General features: G+C 36.9%; 1 protein-coding gene across 3 annotated transcripts in view; it reads left to right on the forward strand.

Annotated features, from left to right (window-relative positions):
* The window catches only part of ZNF280D (zinc finger protein 280D), a 48,956-nt gene that overhangs the window by 12,039 nt on the left and 18,333 nt on the right, over positions 1–18,584 (forward strand). For all 3 annotated transcript variants that reach the window (XR_011338292.1, XM_069866881.1, XM_069866882.1), the window contains 8 exons: positions 2,665–2,782; positions 9,859–9,968; positions 11,671–11,900; positions 14,324–14,481; positions 14,905–15,005; positions 15,098–15,244; positions 15,791–15,925; positions 17,407–17,621. Coding sequence is in view for 2 of the 3 variants with exons in the window: in XM_069866881.1 (XP_069722982.1) it covers positions 2,665–2,782; positions 9,859–9,968; positions 11,671–11,900; positions 14,324–14,481; positions 14,905–15,005; positions 15,098–15,244; positions 15,791–15,925; positions 17,407–17,621 (1,214 nt within the window). In the remaining variant the exon portion in view is untranslated. The remainder of the gene's footprint in view (positions 1–2,664; positions 2,783–9,858; positions 9,969–11,670; positions 11,901–14,323; positions 14,482–14,904; positions 15,006–15,097; positions 15,245–15,790; positions 15,926–17,406; positions 17,622–18,584) is intronic.

Raw genomic sequence — 18,584 nt, forward strand, 5'->3', positions numbered from 1 at the left:
GTCTTTCCTCGTGAGAGATGCTCCAATCCCCTAATTGTCTTTGCTACCTCTGCTGGACTCTCCAGTCATTCCATGACTTTCTTGGGGTGGGGAGCCCAGAACTGGACATGGGGCTCTGTATGTGGCCTCACTAGGGCAGAGGGGAAGTGGGAGGATGACCATCCTTGACCTGGTAGCCACTCTCTACTTGATCCATCCTGGGATACCATTGACTTCAGTGGCCAGGAGGGCACATTGCTGGCTCGTGGTTAGCTTGTTACCCACCAGGGCTTCCAGGTCCTTCTCCACAGAGCTGTTCTCCAACTGGTCAATCCCTAACCTGAACTGGTGCATGGGGTTGTTCCTCCCTGGGTGCAGGACTCTGCACTTGCCTTTGAGTTTCATTAAGTTCCTTTCTGCTCAGCTTCTTCTAGCCTGTCCAGATGTCACTGGATGTCAGCACAGCCTTCTAGTCTATCAGCCACTGCTTTCAGCTTTGGGCTGTCAGCAGACTTGCTGAGGGTATGCTCTGCCCCCTTGTGCAGATCCTTTATGAGTATGTTGGATGAGACAGAGTCCAGTACTGACCCCTGCGGAGCACCCCAGGCTTCCAGCTAGGCTGCACCACTGATGACAGCTCTCTGAGCTCTGCCAGCCAGCCAGTTATCAATCCACCTCACTGTCTACTCATCTTACTCAGGCTATTATTTTGAAGAAAGTTAAAACATTAGCAGCACTTGAAAATGAGCAAACCATAGAGTAGCAAGAGAAGCAGATTTTGTGTGCAGCTATTGTATTGGTCATGTTTCAAACGCAGGTGATAAGCGTAGTCCTTCACAGTAAGAGCTTACCTCAGGCTTCCTGTGTGACCATTAGTTGTACTTGACAAGGGGTTTGCAGGATAAGCTGCTTCACTTGTAATTTCACTGGCTAGTCTGAAACCATTGTGGCTTCAGCAACCCCTGCTGTGTTGTGGCTGCAGCTCAAGTAGCTGTTACTTCTTAACAAGTAGACCAGAGAAATTTAGTAACTATTTCTGCAGCTGCTGTTGAACATCATTATTCAATTTGGTTAGATCTTCTCACAGGAAGAAAGAATGACTCTTTGTTATTCTATGGTTATCACTGAAGTCCTGAGAGATACGAGCATCAAAAAGGCAGGATGGTGAGACCCATCTTCCTTGTCGCCGAGATCTTTTCTGGTTCTTAAGAGTCCTAGAGCAGATGGAGACCTTTATGTGTACTTGTGCAATTCTTTAGACTTTTTTTTCATCAAATTTAGTCAGTGGAGTGTTAGTCAGAAATGGAACTTTAACCGGGATGTATTCGAGTAAGTAGGTTATTTGAGAATGGGAAGCATTTTGAGATTGGTCTTTACGGCAAGAAGTATTTTGGCATTTGTCATGTGGATGCACTCACGACAAGAGTCTGTGTATTGGCTGATTTTTATTATTTTAAGGGAAATGGAGATACTTTTATCGGTTTTCTTTCCACATTGCAGCTTGATGAATTGTAACCAATTGAATTCTTTCATAGTAGAAGGATGAAGAGCTCAGATTTTGCCATTCAAACTTTAATGTTGAAATTAAAACTAACTCTGTTACAAGAATTTTTTTAACTCCTTATCACTATTGCTTAAAATAATCTGCATTCCAGTTGGCTTGTATTAGGATGAATGGCCTATTAAGATGTGAACAGGATTGATGAATCTTTCAAGGTGTTTCTCCTATGTCAACTCCCAACCCTGGATATTGATGAAGAGAGATAATTTCATCTTTCTTTTTCCCTCCAAGTTTTACTTATTTGATCAGTGGAGTTGTGTAGTTTTAACACTTACCGTGTTGGAGCCAAGAAAGTGAGCCAAAAAAACAGTTTATAGGTTATAGGGAGTATGAAAGGGCAAATCTTATAAGCTGAAGGGTAAGAAGGTACCTGTACCTGGGGATGCTCAAAACTTAATGTAACAAGACTCTGAGAAATGTGAACCAACGTTCAGGTTAGCTATGCTTTGAAAAGAGAGCTTGATTATATTATTTGTGTAAGTCCTTACGAAGTTGCTCTACGTGAAAGAAAGGAGCCGTAGTGATATAATGAATTCTAATGACATTCCTCATTAACATGCCATAGATACTTCTATTAAAGCTTGACCACTTGGTGCAATTTAATTGTTTTAATATCATCTTGCTTCGAGAAGCTTCTGCTTGCTGCAAATTTATTCTGGTTTTGAGTTCTGTTTTCTGATATTTTGAAATGCAGCCCATCGTCACACAAGAGTAACGGGCAAATGGCTGAGTTTGAGTTGAAGGAAGAAACTGTTAGATTTTTTTGAAGAACAATTCAAATATAATTTGAAACATGACCAGACTTCTGAACAAAATCAGTTAAAATTAGCAAATTAAACAGGTTTAGTAATATTTCATAAAATGGATTTTCCCAGGTCTTAGAGTTGTTTTTACTATTCTGATACACAGTTATGAATAAATTAACAACCACTGATAATAGTTGCAAGCTTATCAAAATGTCAAAAACCTTTTTTTTGGGAGATTGTAATTAACTTGATTTACAGCTGAGTACTTATAAGTACTTTTAAGCAGTCACATGTTTTTAAAATAAACCCTTTGAAGCCTGCAAATAAAAAAAATGTTAAACCTCAAATTTCTTTTCCCTCTTGAAAATATCTTATTAGGATTATATTATGGATTCTCCACCAGATGCACCAGATAATACATCTGGTATACTGTTTGGTGTGAGACAGAACTCGGGCGTTCTACAGTACCAGACTGGGCCAGCAGTGAATGTATCAGGTGGGTATAACTGTAGTAGTTGATAAGAGAAAGAAACAGCCTAATGTCGTGTAACCCAAATATCTGCACTACAGTTAAAACTCTAAATAGGCTTTCTAGAATGTAGTATAGCTACATTTTTGTTTCCCCTTACATAACACTGTATAATGTTTAATGGAATAAACTTTAGAGCCTTGTGTTGTTAGACTTTACTTTTCAGTGCGTTAGACTGATTAATATCAACTGATGTCTTATAAAAATTGTTTAGATGATGAAGAATATTGCCAGATCCACTGTAATTTGTTTGACCGAAAAAGGCTTGTTTTCAGTATATCCAGCACTCTTTGACTAGCATGAATAGGAATGGCTGTTAGCAAGAGAGAGGCTGTGAGCAGTACGAGAAGAACCTCCAGAGTCTGCTGAGTGGATTCTTTGTGATGATGATCTTGGTTTCTTGACTGCTATATGTAGAAGTTGTAGATGGGATCAGAAGGATCCTCTCTTGAAAAGGAGGGCGAGAGAAACAAAACCTAGTTTAACAACTACGGTTTGTTTTTTTTTTCAACGAGCTAAACTGTTTCAGCAGAAACTTCTTTAACCTACTTAAGAAAAAAAACCAGAAAAAGTGCATTTTTGTTACACAGCAGATAAGTAGGTTTGAAGCATGTGGTGTATACAGTCTTGAACAGGCGATAACTTGGGACTTCGTTTTGTTAAGGATTGCACTTCCGTAGTAACTCACCAGAACTCACCATTCAGTGTAAGTTACAGGTGACAGGCACTTCTGACTTTTCCATGAGGTAACAGGTCGTGCACAATGAAAGGCCTAGTGGGTCAAACTAATGAGCTGCGTATAACAGAATGATTGCTAGTCTCTTCTGCTTGAGGTGATGATTTTGCATTTCTAGTTCAGGCGTTCACTTGTGATTATTTTCTTGCATGTGTCCAGCTGTTCTGTGATCACATTCTTGTCTTGCCGAATTAAATAAACTTTGTAAAGTAAGCAAAGGTTTTTTTTCTTGCAAATGACTTGGTATTCCAGCCCTTGTTCTTCAAAGAATAGGTATTCAAGTTTTATTTGTTTGTGGTTTTGGTGTTTTTAATTTAGGAGAAATGCTTCCATGTTCAAAAATTACTTATCCTAAGCTCTTACCAAGAGAAATGAAATCCTTTAAAGCATCAAGGTTTGTAGTTCAAAGTGTATTCAAATATAATTAAAATGTAATTAAAATTTAGCATACTTAGTCTGTTTGTTTCTGCAAGATGGCAATAGAATTTAGAAATTAAACAGTTCATAATTGTGGGCTGAAAGTGAGTATCTTGATGATACAGCAGGCAAATTTAAGGTACTTTTCACTTCGCAATAAGGAAGTGTCGGTGTATTTTGTGGTTTGCCTTGCATGGTGAGGTCACATAATGCGCTTATGCTCCTGTTGTTTGTATGTGCTGATGCCTGCTTGCTTGTGTTGGTGCTATGCTTCCTCTAAATCACATGCAGTACTTTGGGCACAAGACATTCTAGAATGTGGTATTTAAAAGCAAAATCATTTTGGGAGCTGGCCTGTGATACTCTGTAGGACGGTTTAACTTGCAAACATGGGTTGTCATACATTTTTTAGCTTGATATAGCATAAATATTTATTCCTGAGATCTAAGCAGGGAAATGACAAGCAACTAATGGACATTAATCAGCTGTTTTATTAGACTGCTAGATTGGTAGTGGTATTAAGGTAAACAACGTAGCTAACTCTTGGTTGGATGGGCACTGGGGATCTGTGCAAAACTGTAGTTTGCTTTCTGAGAATACCCTAGGATCATTCTCCCACAAACTTTACTCATGTGGAGGAACCAGAAGATGCCATAACTGATACAAGAACTATTCTGTGTCGTGTAGTCGTTGACTGGACTGTGTATGTGCATTCAAAGCACTAGAGTAGTGGGAGATGCTGGAGCAGGACAAGGTGCTAAGAGGCCTGCGATAATCTGCCTTTCATGTTTCTGTTCTCTTAATTTGATTTTACTGTTATAAGAGTATGTTTGATGCTTTCGATAACATCAGACGTAGTCAGCACAGATGCACCTAACAGCATAAAGGGGTTTACAGTAGTGGTGTACTGTGTGTTAAGAAAGCTGCTGGCAAGGTGATACTTCATCTGCAATACTTTGCTCTTTCTTGGAATCATTTTAGACACTGTACACAGTAATACTGTGTATGAGCATGCATAATATATCTAATAGCATATGAGTATAGCCAACTGTGTCCTAACAGCTACAAAATATTTACAGGAGTATTCATTACTAGTATGAAGGGAAGGTAATAGACTTGTGAGCAGCCTGGAAACTGAACAAGAATTGTTTGGCTCCTGTTTTCCTCTTCTCTCCAGTACCTGGAGTCTCTGACAGTTTCAGCTGTGTGATCTGCTGGGTAGAGGATTGGACGAACTAGTCTAGAACATGGGTGATATGAGGAATTCTCCTGTCCATGTGCCAGTTGAGAGAGGTACTTCAATTAAAAAAAGTGTCAGTCTGATTTATACCAGCCAGTATGGCTTAATATTTTATAATTATCACTGATTTATACCTGATACATGGAATTGGTTTGATCATTTTACAAAATAGACTTTAACTTTTTTTAATGAACAACAGAATTTAAATGCAAACCTATTTATTTTCTTCTAGTTTTATTACTGTTCTTATGAAAGAGGGTATTTATTAGGTCAGAGATGTGTAATGGTCATCTTTATTTAAAACAGTCTTCAAAAATAATGTCACATATGTGTCAAGTTTTTAGTTGAAGTTATTAACAATTTTAGTCCTTTTTTCAAAGTCATGTTTTCTGTAGTAAAATAAAATACTTTGTTGAAGATTCCTGTAAAATCAGTCAAACATTCTTTGGTCTTTTCCCTGGCCCTCACTACAGAACTACAAGTAGTTAAATAGATAGCAGCAGTTCCTGCTTTAGGTTGATGGCCTGATGCTTGATATCAAAGAATGCTAAAGCCATACCGGCTGTATGGAAGTCTTTGCTGATCGTAACACATGTCAATATAACCAGCTCCTATACGTAGCAGTGCAGATACACGTAAATATAAAAAAAAACATGGAACATAGTAGTAGGGAATGAATAACCTGTTTATTTTGAGAATGTGTTATTTGCTTCAGGCAAACAATGCATAGAGTGATACTTTTGAGCTTAATATGTAGATTTATGTTAGAAACGAGGAAACATATGCTAACAAGGAGAATGTTAGGATGCTTAAATATGTGTATAACAAGTGAATTATGTTTTCTTTTCTTTTAGGCATAGTGTGGCAAATACTCCAAGATGCTCAAATACCAGCATTCACTGTTGGGTTTTTTCACCTCTGTGGATTGAATGGGGAGATGATCCAGAATGTTTGCTAGGTGTAGATGGTTAGCACTGAGTAAGTGTAGCTTGTAGGCGGGAGGGATTTGTTTTGATTCTTCTTGTAAGTTTAAATAATTTTATGTAACACAAGTTATCTCTCTTTGTTGAGAAGACTGTTGAAGATTCTAAATAAGTTTATTATTACACCAAGAGAAATCATTGGAGCAGCCAGACCAGTGGGAGGGGAATGTACAATGATGTCCTTAGTTCAGATCATTTTGTGGGTTCAAGTCCAGTCCTTGTCGTAGTTTATCATAGTCTTAAGGTAATTTGCAGTCTGATTGTGAGAGATGTAAAACTCCTGTGATGGTACTTCAGAACATGGCTGTGCTCTTTGAGGTCTACTTGAGGAGGACTGATCTCTGTATTGAGATGACATCATCAAGGGTGACAGAAACATGAGTTTCAGGACAAGATGGGGCCAAGTATTGATGAGCATGTTAATCAGGCAATTAACTACTGAATTTTCAGGTTACTTTATAGCAATTTTGTTTGGGTTTTTTAGGAAATACTGTAAACAAGAGAATCAATGGCTCTTTCAGAGCAAGAGAAGAGCTGTGATTAGTCTTTAGAAAATACTTCAGATGTTTGTATGCAAAATGAAGTCTCAAATGTCTTAGAGTTAAAAAACTAAACCAGCTTTAACATGCCATCAGAAGAAAGGAGTTTTTTCTTCAGGAGGGCCAATGGTGTTCCAAGTAGTGGGCACTGCAGAAGTCATATGCTTAGCTTAACTTCATTACTGTGAACTTGCCTCATCTCAGATTAGTGTGAGTCAGGATGTGAAACTTAGGCTGGATAAATTCAGGTGGTCATGGTATGATTTACTAGGTTTCAGAATGGGACTTTATTTCTTGGAGTTTTTTTCTCCACTGGCCTTAGGATATTCAGTCTGAGTTGGATATTGTTTTCTTAACTTCTGTATGGCTTCAACTTAAAGGCTTTAAACTCTACGTATTTTTGGGAAATCTGAACTGATTTTTGTAGACTTGCCCATCCTTTAAAGTACAAGTGTCAGTAATGTTTGTAATATACTTTGGAAATTAACTGAGGTTCTTAAATTTATACTGTAGGCCTGAATGAGAGTGGCTTTGTATCTAACCCTCCTGTTGCTTCTGGAGGCAACAATGTAATTCCAGAAAAGGTGAAACCTAATTAGATTGGTGCTGTAAGCAGTTCAGGTGTTCCACCTACAGTTAATTATCAACAGTAACACCATCACAAAATGTATCTTCAAAAAGTAGGGTAGGTCAAATGGTCAAGCTGCTGATCCAAACAGTTGCTTCATGGAAAAAGCTAGTGCTCTTGTAATGTTTAAGTTGATTGGTATTATTAATGCTATTAAGACAATGTGAATAAGCAACTCTCTTATGCCTTAAAAGAAGGAAAACCCTTTTATGCAAGGATTTCTATACCTTTACAAATTAATACACTGTAGGTTATTACCTATTCAAAATGTACACCTTTATTGTTAGGTGGGTATGCTGGATTTCTGTCAAGTGACGATTAGTTAAGTGGCTGTGAAGACATATTATCAAAATAAATGCCCATGCCCTCATATCTTAATTCATATTTTCTGCATCAGAGTACTGAACAGAGAGTTGAAACTTGAAAAACCAAATAACCAGAATGTCAAGATAGAAGTAACTCTGTGGCTGCTGATTTTACCAACTAATTGTTGTTAGATAAAAAAAACACCTTGTAAGAATGTCAGGCAAGACACCAAGGACTTAAGAGTGTGGAATCTCCATCCTTGGAGATATGCAGAAGTTGACTGGACAAAGCTCTGAGCATCCTTGATTAGGTTGGTTGTGCTTTGAGTGGAAGGTTGGATAAAAACACCTCCACAGGTTCAAACTGAATTGTTCCATGGTTCTAGACATTGACTAATTATTGCAAAGTGTGTTTTTGGTACAGCTTAAAACAGCAGTGGGAAGGGAGGGAGAGAGATTTAAGTTTCAAAGAAAGCATGGTGTTTGGAAGACTTTTCCATCCCTACGAGAAGAGATATTCCAGCCTATTGATAGTTAGTTGTGTTTTCCTCGTGAGCCAAAAGGTGCTTTCCAGTTGATTGTAATAGATGAGGACCTATTCCTGACTTGAAAACATTTCCAACTACATATACTGTAATGTTTAATAGGGAGTTACTTAAAGTGTGAGTGTATTGTTTGTAATAGTTTCATATTTGTGTTTTTTGCATGTCTTGTTTGCAGCTGGTTTGCTTTCAGGCTCTTCCACAGCAAGCAGAGGGAATTGGCTATATTGTGGAATATTGAGGAAAAAAAATTCCTCCGCCCTTATTGGGTAAAACAAATATTGTGCTGCAGCCGATAATACAAAAAAGACAATCATAGGATCTTATTAAATGCACTAACAAATGAGTAGGTCATATATTACCGCAAATCTGATTTTTTATGAGTTTGTCTCTAAGCCATCCTGTGCTAGCATAGCGATTGCTAATCTGTCCGAGTCCAGCCCTGAAGCACTACAGAGCGCTGGATCTTGCTGTAGAACCTGTTTTTTTCCAACTCAGCTTATACTTAGGTGACACTTCTGAACATTTTACAAACCGTAACATAAAGACTTGCAGTGCTGTTTTGGGGTACATCTTTTGCATAGCCATCCACTTACGTGAAGGACTTTTTGCTTATTTCTGATTCTTAGCAAAACTGTTTATCTTCAAGGAAAATTACCGTTTGATCTGAATTTGCCTTATGAACTATGCAAGACTATTTGTAAAAGAACGCACAATGCCATTGCATAGTCATCTCTTAACTCATACACTTACTTATTCCCTTGTTGTAAGGTGGATACATTAGTGTGGGATGTCTTACTGCATTTTTTCATAGCCCTGGCAGGACCCTGTTGACTCTACAGTTGAGATGGTACTTAAAACTCTTCCAGGGTTTACCTTCTTCTTCTTAACTACTTATTCAGCATGGAATCCTCCAGATTTGTTAATGGTGTAAGAATGCAAAAGAACTTAATCTGGAAAAGTAGCTCTCACTGATGATTTTTGTAGCTTGGAGAAAGCTTGAAGTCTGGGTTTATTAATTAAGGTTTAAGCTATTGTAAAGCTTTTTTTTTATCTTGAAATGTATCAATCGGTTTATCTTAAGAGAAATATTATTTCCTTTTGGTACTGGGAGTAATTACTAAGAGGATTTGTTCTCCAGGTTCTCCAAAGACATCTTTGCTCAACAGGAATGATGCATCTGAATAGTTGTAGGTTCCAGCAACTGTCCAGAGAGAAATATTCTCATCATTGAGAACCAGATGGTGAAATTCCTTTCCAAAACTACTTATCTGAATCTGGTTGTGATGGTTATCAGGTCATGGCATAAAGCATTTGAGAGTTAAAGTTCTTAAACCAAAACCAGGAAATATCTGTTCTATCTGATGGTGGTGGGGAGGTGCTGCACAAAATTAATACTTTGTCCCTATCATGCTACCTTCACCCTCTCCCAATTTTCTTTATTTCTTGATAAGATCTTGTAAAAGTTGTTCATAGACCCATATGAAACAAAACTGTTTGGAAAAAAGGAAGGGTAGTTAAGATGGGGCTTATGATAACTACAGCTACAGTTGTTTTCATATATAATAGTATATTTTCCTAGAATAATAATAAATCATAAATTGAGTGTTCTGCTTGTGAGTTCTGAATCTTAACATGTTTTAAATTTTACAGGTACAAATGCTTTATCAAGCACCATTAAAAATGGAGGACCTTTTCCACGAGCTTGTCCGAAGTGCAATATTCATTTCAATCTTATGGATCCCCTAAGGAATCATATGAAGGTAAAATATTTTGGGGCTAGTAAACATTATAACAAACTCACATGGCCTTTGTTTGGCTGTCAAAGTATAGCACTCTGTCATAGGAAGATAGTCTGGCTTCTGGCTATGATCAACTAGAGCCCAAATGCTCATGGAGAGGAAGAATGGAGTAGGGAAGCTCTAAATCCTGTCACTTTTTGCCTTATTTTCCCGATTAATTGAGGCATGTTTGCAGTCTTGGTATGATTTCTCCCTGTCACAGCTGTGACTCCTTAAACCATTGGTGAGATTCAGATGAATTTGATGAATAAGTGCCTATCTTAACAGGGAGCCAGTTGACCTACATCTGTATTACATGACTACTGAGACAAGGATGACAGTGTAAATTTACCTTTTTATCTTGATATATTGTTTCCTAGGTAAACAAGTTGTTCAGCTGAGGAGAAAAAAATTTTAGGTCATACTTAAACACTGTGAGAAATGAAGCTTTCAGAAACTAAGCATCACTTTGTCTGCTGATGTAACTGCTTGTTACTGTTTCTAGAAACTGTTTCCTGGAAAATATTTTATTTAGTATATTAATTGACAAAGATTTGTGCGGTTCTCAGGTGTTCCTTTTTGGGGGTGGAGAAATGGCTTCATGCTTTCTGTATCATGTGAATTACCCACGCAAAAAGGTGTGTGAAGTGCTGTGTCATAGAAATGTGAGACTCTGAATTACAGTTAACAGAGATGATTCTGGTTTACTGGACTTAAGATACCTAAATGGTAGCTACTGCCCTGAAGCTCAAGAGCTTCAAAAACATAATTAAGAAACACCCATAGAAGTAGAAAAAAATAAAAAATTAAGGGTTTTATCATTCTTGATTCATTATTTGTAGAGAATAGCATTTGCACTGACTACATGAACCAAATTGAAGGGACCATTGAAGTGGGTTTATTTAATATTACTTAATTATTTTTTTAGTTAAACTACATGGCATAAATATAGTAAGTTACACTTCCACAGTAGGAAGAACTCCTTGCTAACGGGCTTATAGAAAGTACTCCTGCACAAGAAGAGCCATTATTCAGCAGAAGAAATATCTGTCCTCTGAAACAATTTTGTTCATTATTGGAAACTTCATAGTGTCTTCTGTCTTAAGAACTTTATACTTCTTCAGTGTTAAGTTTCATATTATAGCTTTTGGGTTAAGCATTTGTTGTGTTTATCTCACATATAGAAGTTCGAACAATGTGTTGTGTGACTTAAAATTTCTGCATTTTGCAGTAATGCTGGGAAGAACTTTTGCGGGTTTCACTGTATGTCCCCCCTGGAGAAATCGAAGTTGAAACTTTTCATTAAGTTCTCAATAATTTATGCTTTTCAGCAAAATGCTTCCAGTAAAGCTGCTTTTTTCTCAATAATATAGATATTCAATAATATAGACATTTTCCTAATAAGTAAGGCAACACTGATTTTCTGACTTCTGGCTTAAATAGGTCTTACAGCAACTTATGAGAATAATCTTTGTTCAATTTTGATAATATATAGTGATTTATTACCTAAAAATCAGTTACTGTTCAAAATTCACGTGTGAATCTGAATAAAGTTGGTGTGTCATAGAACTGAGCTTTGCTTCTAACTCTGTTTAGTGAGTGACTTCAGATTTTTAGAACTCATTGATGCAGTGTGGTAAGAGAGACTGATATCTTTCTCCATCTCTTCTCCTCTTCCCTTCAGTATTGTTGTCCGGATGTGGTAAATGACTTTTTCCTGGGAATGGCCAGAACAGAATGTTCAAGCCCAACAAGCACGACTGCTGAATCTGAGAAAGGAAAATTGATTATGTTAGTTAATGACTTTTATTATGGGAAACATGAAGGGGACACTCAGCAGGTACAGCAGGAGCAGAAGACTCATACAACATTTAAGTGCTTCAGTTGCCTGAAAGTTCTTAAAAATAACATAAGGTATTTGAACTCACCTCCTTAATTGTTTGATTGCTTGCAACCCATAGTACTTGGTCTTATGCACTGAAAATTTGTTTCTCTGGAATAGATTTTTTTTTTTTTATTGGATACTGTTATTTGGTGACTGAACAGAAATTGTTTTCTTTTTTACTATGCATATATTTAATAAACTTTTTACAGATTAGAGTACAAATTTTAATGGTGTCTAACAAACAGTAGATCTGTAATGAGAACAGTTGTAGGTGTTTGAAAGGGCAGCACAAAGTATTTTACAATTTGCTGTCTGGATTGATGGTAATGTCAGTAGATGGGAGTGTTAATTCCCTTTAGGGATGCATAGTGACTAATAGTTTGTCGTTTACTTACGTAACATCTGTTATTTCAATGTAATGGAATAATTTTACTTCCAAATGCTGAAAAAAAAACTTCAGTAAGCTATTTTAATGGGTAGAGGAGTTCATGTCATTGTTCCTTTGGAGGCTAAGGTCATTGAACTTTTTTGTGTGCATTCTTCAAGGAAAGCTGAAGTAGCAGAATGTAAAGCTGAAAAATGTACTGTTCCTTCAAATGGCACAGTCTGCAAGTTAAAATACACAGGTCTACGCTAACATTAGACCCATATTATTGAACAAAAAGTAAGTTTCATGTACTAACAAACACGAAATAAGCTATTAATAATTATGTATAAATTCTAAATAAAAATACTGGTAACTTGTCTTAAACAGCTTGCAAGTGTTTGTTGGTAGACTTGGAAATAGTTTTTATTAGGATTTTATAGTTTGTTAGTTATGACATTTTTTCACCTTGTAATTAATCTTTTCAAGGGCAATAAACTATGTTTGATGCAGGCTGAGAGGTTTTTATTCTGTTTTTCCTGTGCATAACATTTTTCAAATAAGCCTTTATTTCAGTATCATGAAAAGTGGTCCACGGAAAGAATACTTTATTAAGATAATGGCTTAATCTAAAGAAAATATTTCTCAGGCACAGTTTTCTACACAACATTGGATGTGTAAGCTGCTAGTGCTATGGTGCCTGCATGTTCTTCAGCAAGTCACTGAAAATAAGCATGTAATTTTTTCTTGGAATTTCTCTGGAGCCAACTTTCAGACATACTAATTTTTGCTGTAACTGTGTAGCTGTGTTGCATAGCTCTACCTTCCAAGTTTTTATTGCAAGGTGTATTTTGTACCTTTAACCATTTATAGTGGATAAAATGAATACATAGTATCTCTTTACTGCTAGTGGAAGTTTTCTGGACAGTAAGTTGCAAGAGCACAAAGGGATTCATCTTGCTTCCTTTAAAAGGCCTGTGGTTATTCTGTTAAGATAATATGTGGCATTAGTGTCAATTTGTTTCTTTTCCTTAGGAACCTGACTGTCTTCAGTTAGGTTTGGGTTTGTGGTTTGGTTTTTTTTTGTTGCTTTGTCTTTTCTTTATTTGGAGCAACTGTATGATATTAGAAACTTGAATTCGAGAGGCTATTTTCCTTGGTCATTTTTTTTTTTCAGTTCCAAGGTTCCCATTTTGAGAACTAGATTCCTTTTGTGAGTGTGACCTACATTTAATAGTTCCTCTAGCTATGCTGAAATGAAGCACATCTGAAACAGAACAGGTTTAGAAGTTTAACAGTAGTGGGTTGTGAGACTAGTCTGTCCTTGTGCTGCTCCACCAGTAACTGACAGGGCAACACTGTTGTGTGTGCCTGGACTTCTGAGCCAGAATAGGCTCCTGCTACAGAGAGGTGGACATGTTGATGAGAAAAAAGTGGTGACTTGGAGTACCACCAAGTTTCTAATACTTTTCTGATAGTCAGCTGCACAGCGTTATCCTTTGATAACTGTCCTTCATAATTCAAGTTCAGTTTTTAATGCTTTGTACAATCAAAGCTCCAGAGACCCTGCCTCAGATGGGAGGTGGTTTCAAACAAAGCTATTGTGTCCGAATTGCTGGTATGTTCTTTCTTCTTAGTAGTTTTTGGCAGAGATGAAGTTACACTTGCTTCAGAATGTGGCTTTGACTCTGGTGAACTGTGAACAGCTGACATGTTTTCTTGTTGTCTTTGCCAATTTCAGTTTATTTCAAGGCAAGGATTTTTTTCTAAGCAAAGGTGAAAAATGCATTGCTTTAGTCTTACAACATGTTTCAGATATGCTACATGTTTCTTATAATAGTAAAGATTTCCTTTTAAGCTTCGAAAAATGACTTCTGGTGTAGCCAGCTTCCTTAACTTTGTTGCCTTTTTATTATTTTTTAACACATGCTTAGTCCTTAGGGTTGTTGGATTGGTTTTTTTTTTCTGAAATTGAGAAGTCCTTGCAGAGGAAAGCTTCTACACAATCTGCCACATCTTGCATGTGGTATGTCAAGTATACTGAATGTTAAAATTTAGCTTTTTGCACCTGTTCACTGTCATTTCAAGGTTTATGAACCACATGAAACATCACTTGGAGCTCGAGAAGCAGAGCAGTGAAAGCTGGGAAAGCCACACCACCTGCCAGCACTGTTACCGTCAGTTTCCCACCCCATTCCAGCTGCAGTGCCATATCGAGAGTACACACACGCCTTACGAGTCATCTAGTAGGTTGGATTGTATTGAGTCTTTTTGTGACCTAAAATTTTTAGATGTTTTCTGACTTATACTTAGCTGGTTTATAAAATCAGGGTAAAGCTGTTGTACTTTTAAGAGCTATAATCTTGAGATTTAATGTAGGAGCTGAGACTCATTCACTTTATTGGAGCAATGTTTGTGGAAAACATTTTTTTCAAGAATATTTGATTTGTTTTGTTTTTTTTTCAGTTGAAAGCTTGATTGCAAGAATTCATGTTGTTTTAAGGGCCTTTCACTATTGTGTTCCTGAAACTGTATTTCTTCAGAAGAGTAGAATAATTGTTAGATTGCTTTGCCTTTATAGATTTGTATAGTTCAAATACATATTATGATTTATCTACTTATGACCCCAAATGATTTTTTACTTTTTCTTTTTTTTCCCATTTTTCTAGCCATTTGTAAAATCTGTGAATTATCCTTTGAAACTGAGCAAGTTCTTTTGCAACATATGAAGGACAATCATAAGCCAGGTGAAATGCCATATGTTTGCCAGGTATCTTGGAGTAACTGTTTTGTATTTAGATTCTCCCTCCACCCCTGCCTTTACTGTCAAACTTGTAACAAGAAAGTAAAACTTTGTTTTAGGTATGCAACTACAGATCCTCAGCTTTTTCAGATGTAGAAACCCATTTTAGAACAGTTCATGAGAATACAAAACATTTGCTATGTCCATTTTGTCTCAAAGTAATTAAAATTGGAGCACCGTATATGCATCATTACATGAGGCATCAGGTAAGCAGATATTTTTATAAATGCTAGAGAAATGATAAATGTATGTAATTAATATTAATGATAATGAAGCATAACTGTTTTGTATGGTTGTTACTGGATGAGAACAATTAATAAAGTGAAAGAGTTCTGACTGCTTCTTTTGAAAAGTCTTTAAAGGAATTGTTGGGCTTTGTCATATGTGTGACAGCAGCTCCCTGTTTAAAAAAATCTTGGAACATCCTTGAAAGAATATCTCCTATTTGGTTTCTTCATTTAGTTGTAGTGATGCGTTCAGCCTTTCTTGAGGTTGCTAGTAAAGCTTTCACTAGTTCAAGTAGAGAAAAAGATTATTAAGTACCGTGTTGTCTTGTAACTGATAACCTGATTCCTCCTCCTCTTAATAATGATAGTACCATGCATTTTCAGTGTCTTAAGTTTGTTGAATATTAGGAGTTTGTCTGCTGATGTTTCAGAAACCATATGACTATTGCTTGAGACAAGGTGGGGTCGTAAGTTTGCTTATCATGATGTTTATATTTACTGTGAGTTATCTTCCATTTTTCAAAGAAAAAAGGAATATACCGTTGCACTAAGTGCAGACTGCAGTTTTTAACATGCAAAGAAAAAATGGATCACAAGACTCATCATCACCGAACATTTCGGAAACCCAAACAGTTAGAAGGTTTGCCTCCTGGAACTAAGGTAGGTGTTCATACTGGAGTATTTGAAGGTGTGAAGAAAAAAAAATATATTGGTAGAGTAAGGAGTGGAATAGGAATAAGTGCTTTTCTCCCTTCTTTTCTAAAGCATTTTTTTTTCCGCATCTAAAATGTAAACTCTGTAAAATATTCCTGTAGTGAGTATTGTCAGGCACAGTTCATGGTTTCTTCCTGGTGATCTGTGGTGTTGCCTTCTGTCCCATTTGTCCATACATGTAATGTGCCAGTAGCCCAGTCAATGCTGCTGCGTTCTTGAGGTGTTGATTAGTTTACCTCCTCCCATTTATCCTTTCTTGTGCTGAGAGAAAAGAAGATAGTATGGATGTTGGTCTGAGGTATATGCATCATTTTTAGTGAAAGATTTTCAGTCTGTGGAAAGTGGTGACAAAAAAATCATATAGAGAGCAAGGTGTACTTCTCCATAGGCACTGTGTGCTTAAAACTTGAGTTCACCAGGTCATTTTAGCTCCAGCATTGTTACTTCACAATTTTCTGCTGGGTGCTTCATGAAGTAAACATGGTTCCCCTCAGAACACTTAAGCTATTTTTAAATCGTTCTTTCATTTCTTCAGAGAGGACTAGGATTTTCCTATGTATTTCAGGACTTCTTCCTACAGACATTTAATAACATAGGAGGATCTGTGGTCCTTCAATTGAAAACAAATAAGAAATTGACGTTTTGATCAGCACTTCGCGATTCATTTGCTGGAGAGTAAGGAAGGCAAGAAGGGCTGAAGTGGATGTTGTTTTGCTCTGATCTCGGGATTTTCGTGATCTAATAAAAGTTAAAATTTTGGTGCTAGTAGACCTTGACAAGATATAGATGACGAGACTGAAGAGCTTGGAATGAGGTTTGAAAGATGAGTTGCTTCTAAACTATGAGCATGGGCAAGAAGTACAACTAAGAGTCAAGCTGTGAGTGAGAACTGGGGAAGCAATTTTAAAGGCAAGACAAGGGAGTAGAACAATGCTAGATGAGAGGTCAGAAAAACAGAACTGGTCCTTGGGGGTCTAGGATAAGAGGCAAAAATTTCTGAAGAAAATACATTGGCTAATTATGAAGCAGCAAGGTGTGGGGCTTTTGTTAAATCCACATGCTGGTGGAATTGTTTGATAATCTTCTTAGAAGGGCTCACTGGCTTGGCCCTCCTGGTTTCTTTGCCACAGCTATGTTTTACTGTTTTAGAAGGCAGGATGTAGCCAGTGGCAGGTATGAAATGAGTAGCATATTTTGCCGTGGCTAACTAGTTCAACCAAAACAAGAGCTTTTAGGGTGCAGTAGAGTGTTGAGGTTTGGTTTATGCTAGTCAACAGTATTTAGTATTTTTCAAAGCAGTCTTTACTGAGGATTGTTTCTTATGCTATGATCTTTGACCTAAAGTGGCCTAAACTTTGAGAGAAATAGAAATGAGCACTTAGAAAGCTTAAAACTAAACAGAGAAATGTTTTGTTTCATCCTTGTAGGTGACTATCCGAGCATCTCTTGGATCTCTTCAGTCAGGATCAAGCAGTTCCACGTTTCAGTTATCACCTAAAGCTAAAAATACAACCACTAAAAATCATAAGTCTTATACGAATAAGTCAAAGGCAAAATCAAAACCAGCTACATCGAAGAAGCAAAATCAATGGACCAACAGCAAAAAAAAAAAAGTTACAAATATAGCGTTGCATAATCTAAGGTAAAATATTAACATATAAAATATGTGTAGGTATACTTAGAAGTTACTGATCATTTAATTATTTTCTGATAGCTTCTAATACTGTGGTGCTGGAGACTTGACACTTCAGTTATGCAGAAAAAGCAAGCACTACCTTTACACATAGTGGTACTGTGATGATAATTTTGAATTCTCAGTCATCAATTTTGGTGGCGGTAGACTGTTTTATGGTGGAAGAACAAATATTCTGGAAACTCTTCTCTTCTAAATCTAGAGTTTTTCTATTCATGGGGCCGCAGACTCTTGACATACTGACTCTTTAGGCAGATTTATGCTTAAAAGTTACTGTGGAGGGGAATACATCTGCCTGGGTGTTCTTTGCAAGTATTATTATGGATGGTAAACTTTTTTCTTCCTTCAGTTTTAAAGGCTTTTCTTTGATCCCTTATTTAAAAGGTTAAGTCTTCTCTGTCCTAGTAAACACCTTAATTTGGGGAGCTACTGAAAAAGAGTCAAGAAAGTATGAGTAAGCTGTTGGGAGAATGCTGTCCTTAGATTTAAAATTCACTGAAGGTGACTATCCTTATATTAATCATGTAATGGGTGTTTTGTGGGTTAGAATGTAATTTCATTGACTGTTAGCTGTTTTTCTGTCCAAGATTGCGAATGTCTTCCTTACAATAACGTGCTAACACTCGCAGCATGTAGGTGAGACATCCCAAAATGGCCAGCAAAATTCAGAAGAGCTTTGTAGATGTTTCGATGCTTGTGTAGAATACCAAGGGTAACAGGAAAACCCAAGGTGGGGATTTTTTGTGCATTGTGGATGAAGCATTTCTTTGAAAACCTTAATGTACATAGAGACAACAGCAGCAGCTGAGGTTGGAGGTTCTCATCTGCTGCAGTATCCTGCAAGTTCATATTATTCCCTAATGTAGTTAAGCTTGCTTCCGACTTAAAGCAATAAGTTTTAAGTAGTTATTT

This window comes from Phaenicophaeus curvirostris, chromosome 12 (assembly GCF_032191515.1).
Source record: "Phaenicophaeus curvirostris isolate KB17595 chromosome 12, BPBGC_Pcur_1.0, whole genome shotgun sequence".
In the NCBI taxonomy this organism is placed as follows: domain Eukaryota; kingdom Metazoa; phylum Chordata; class Aves; order Cuculiformes; family Cuculidae; genus Phaenicophaeus; species Phaenicophaeus curvirostris.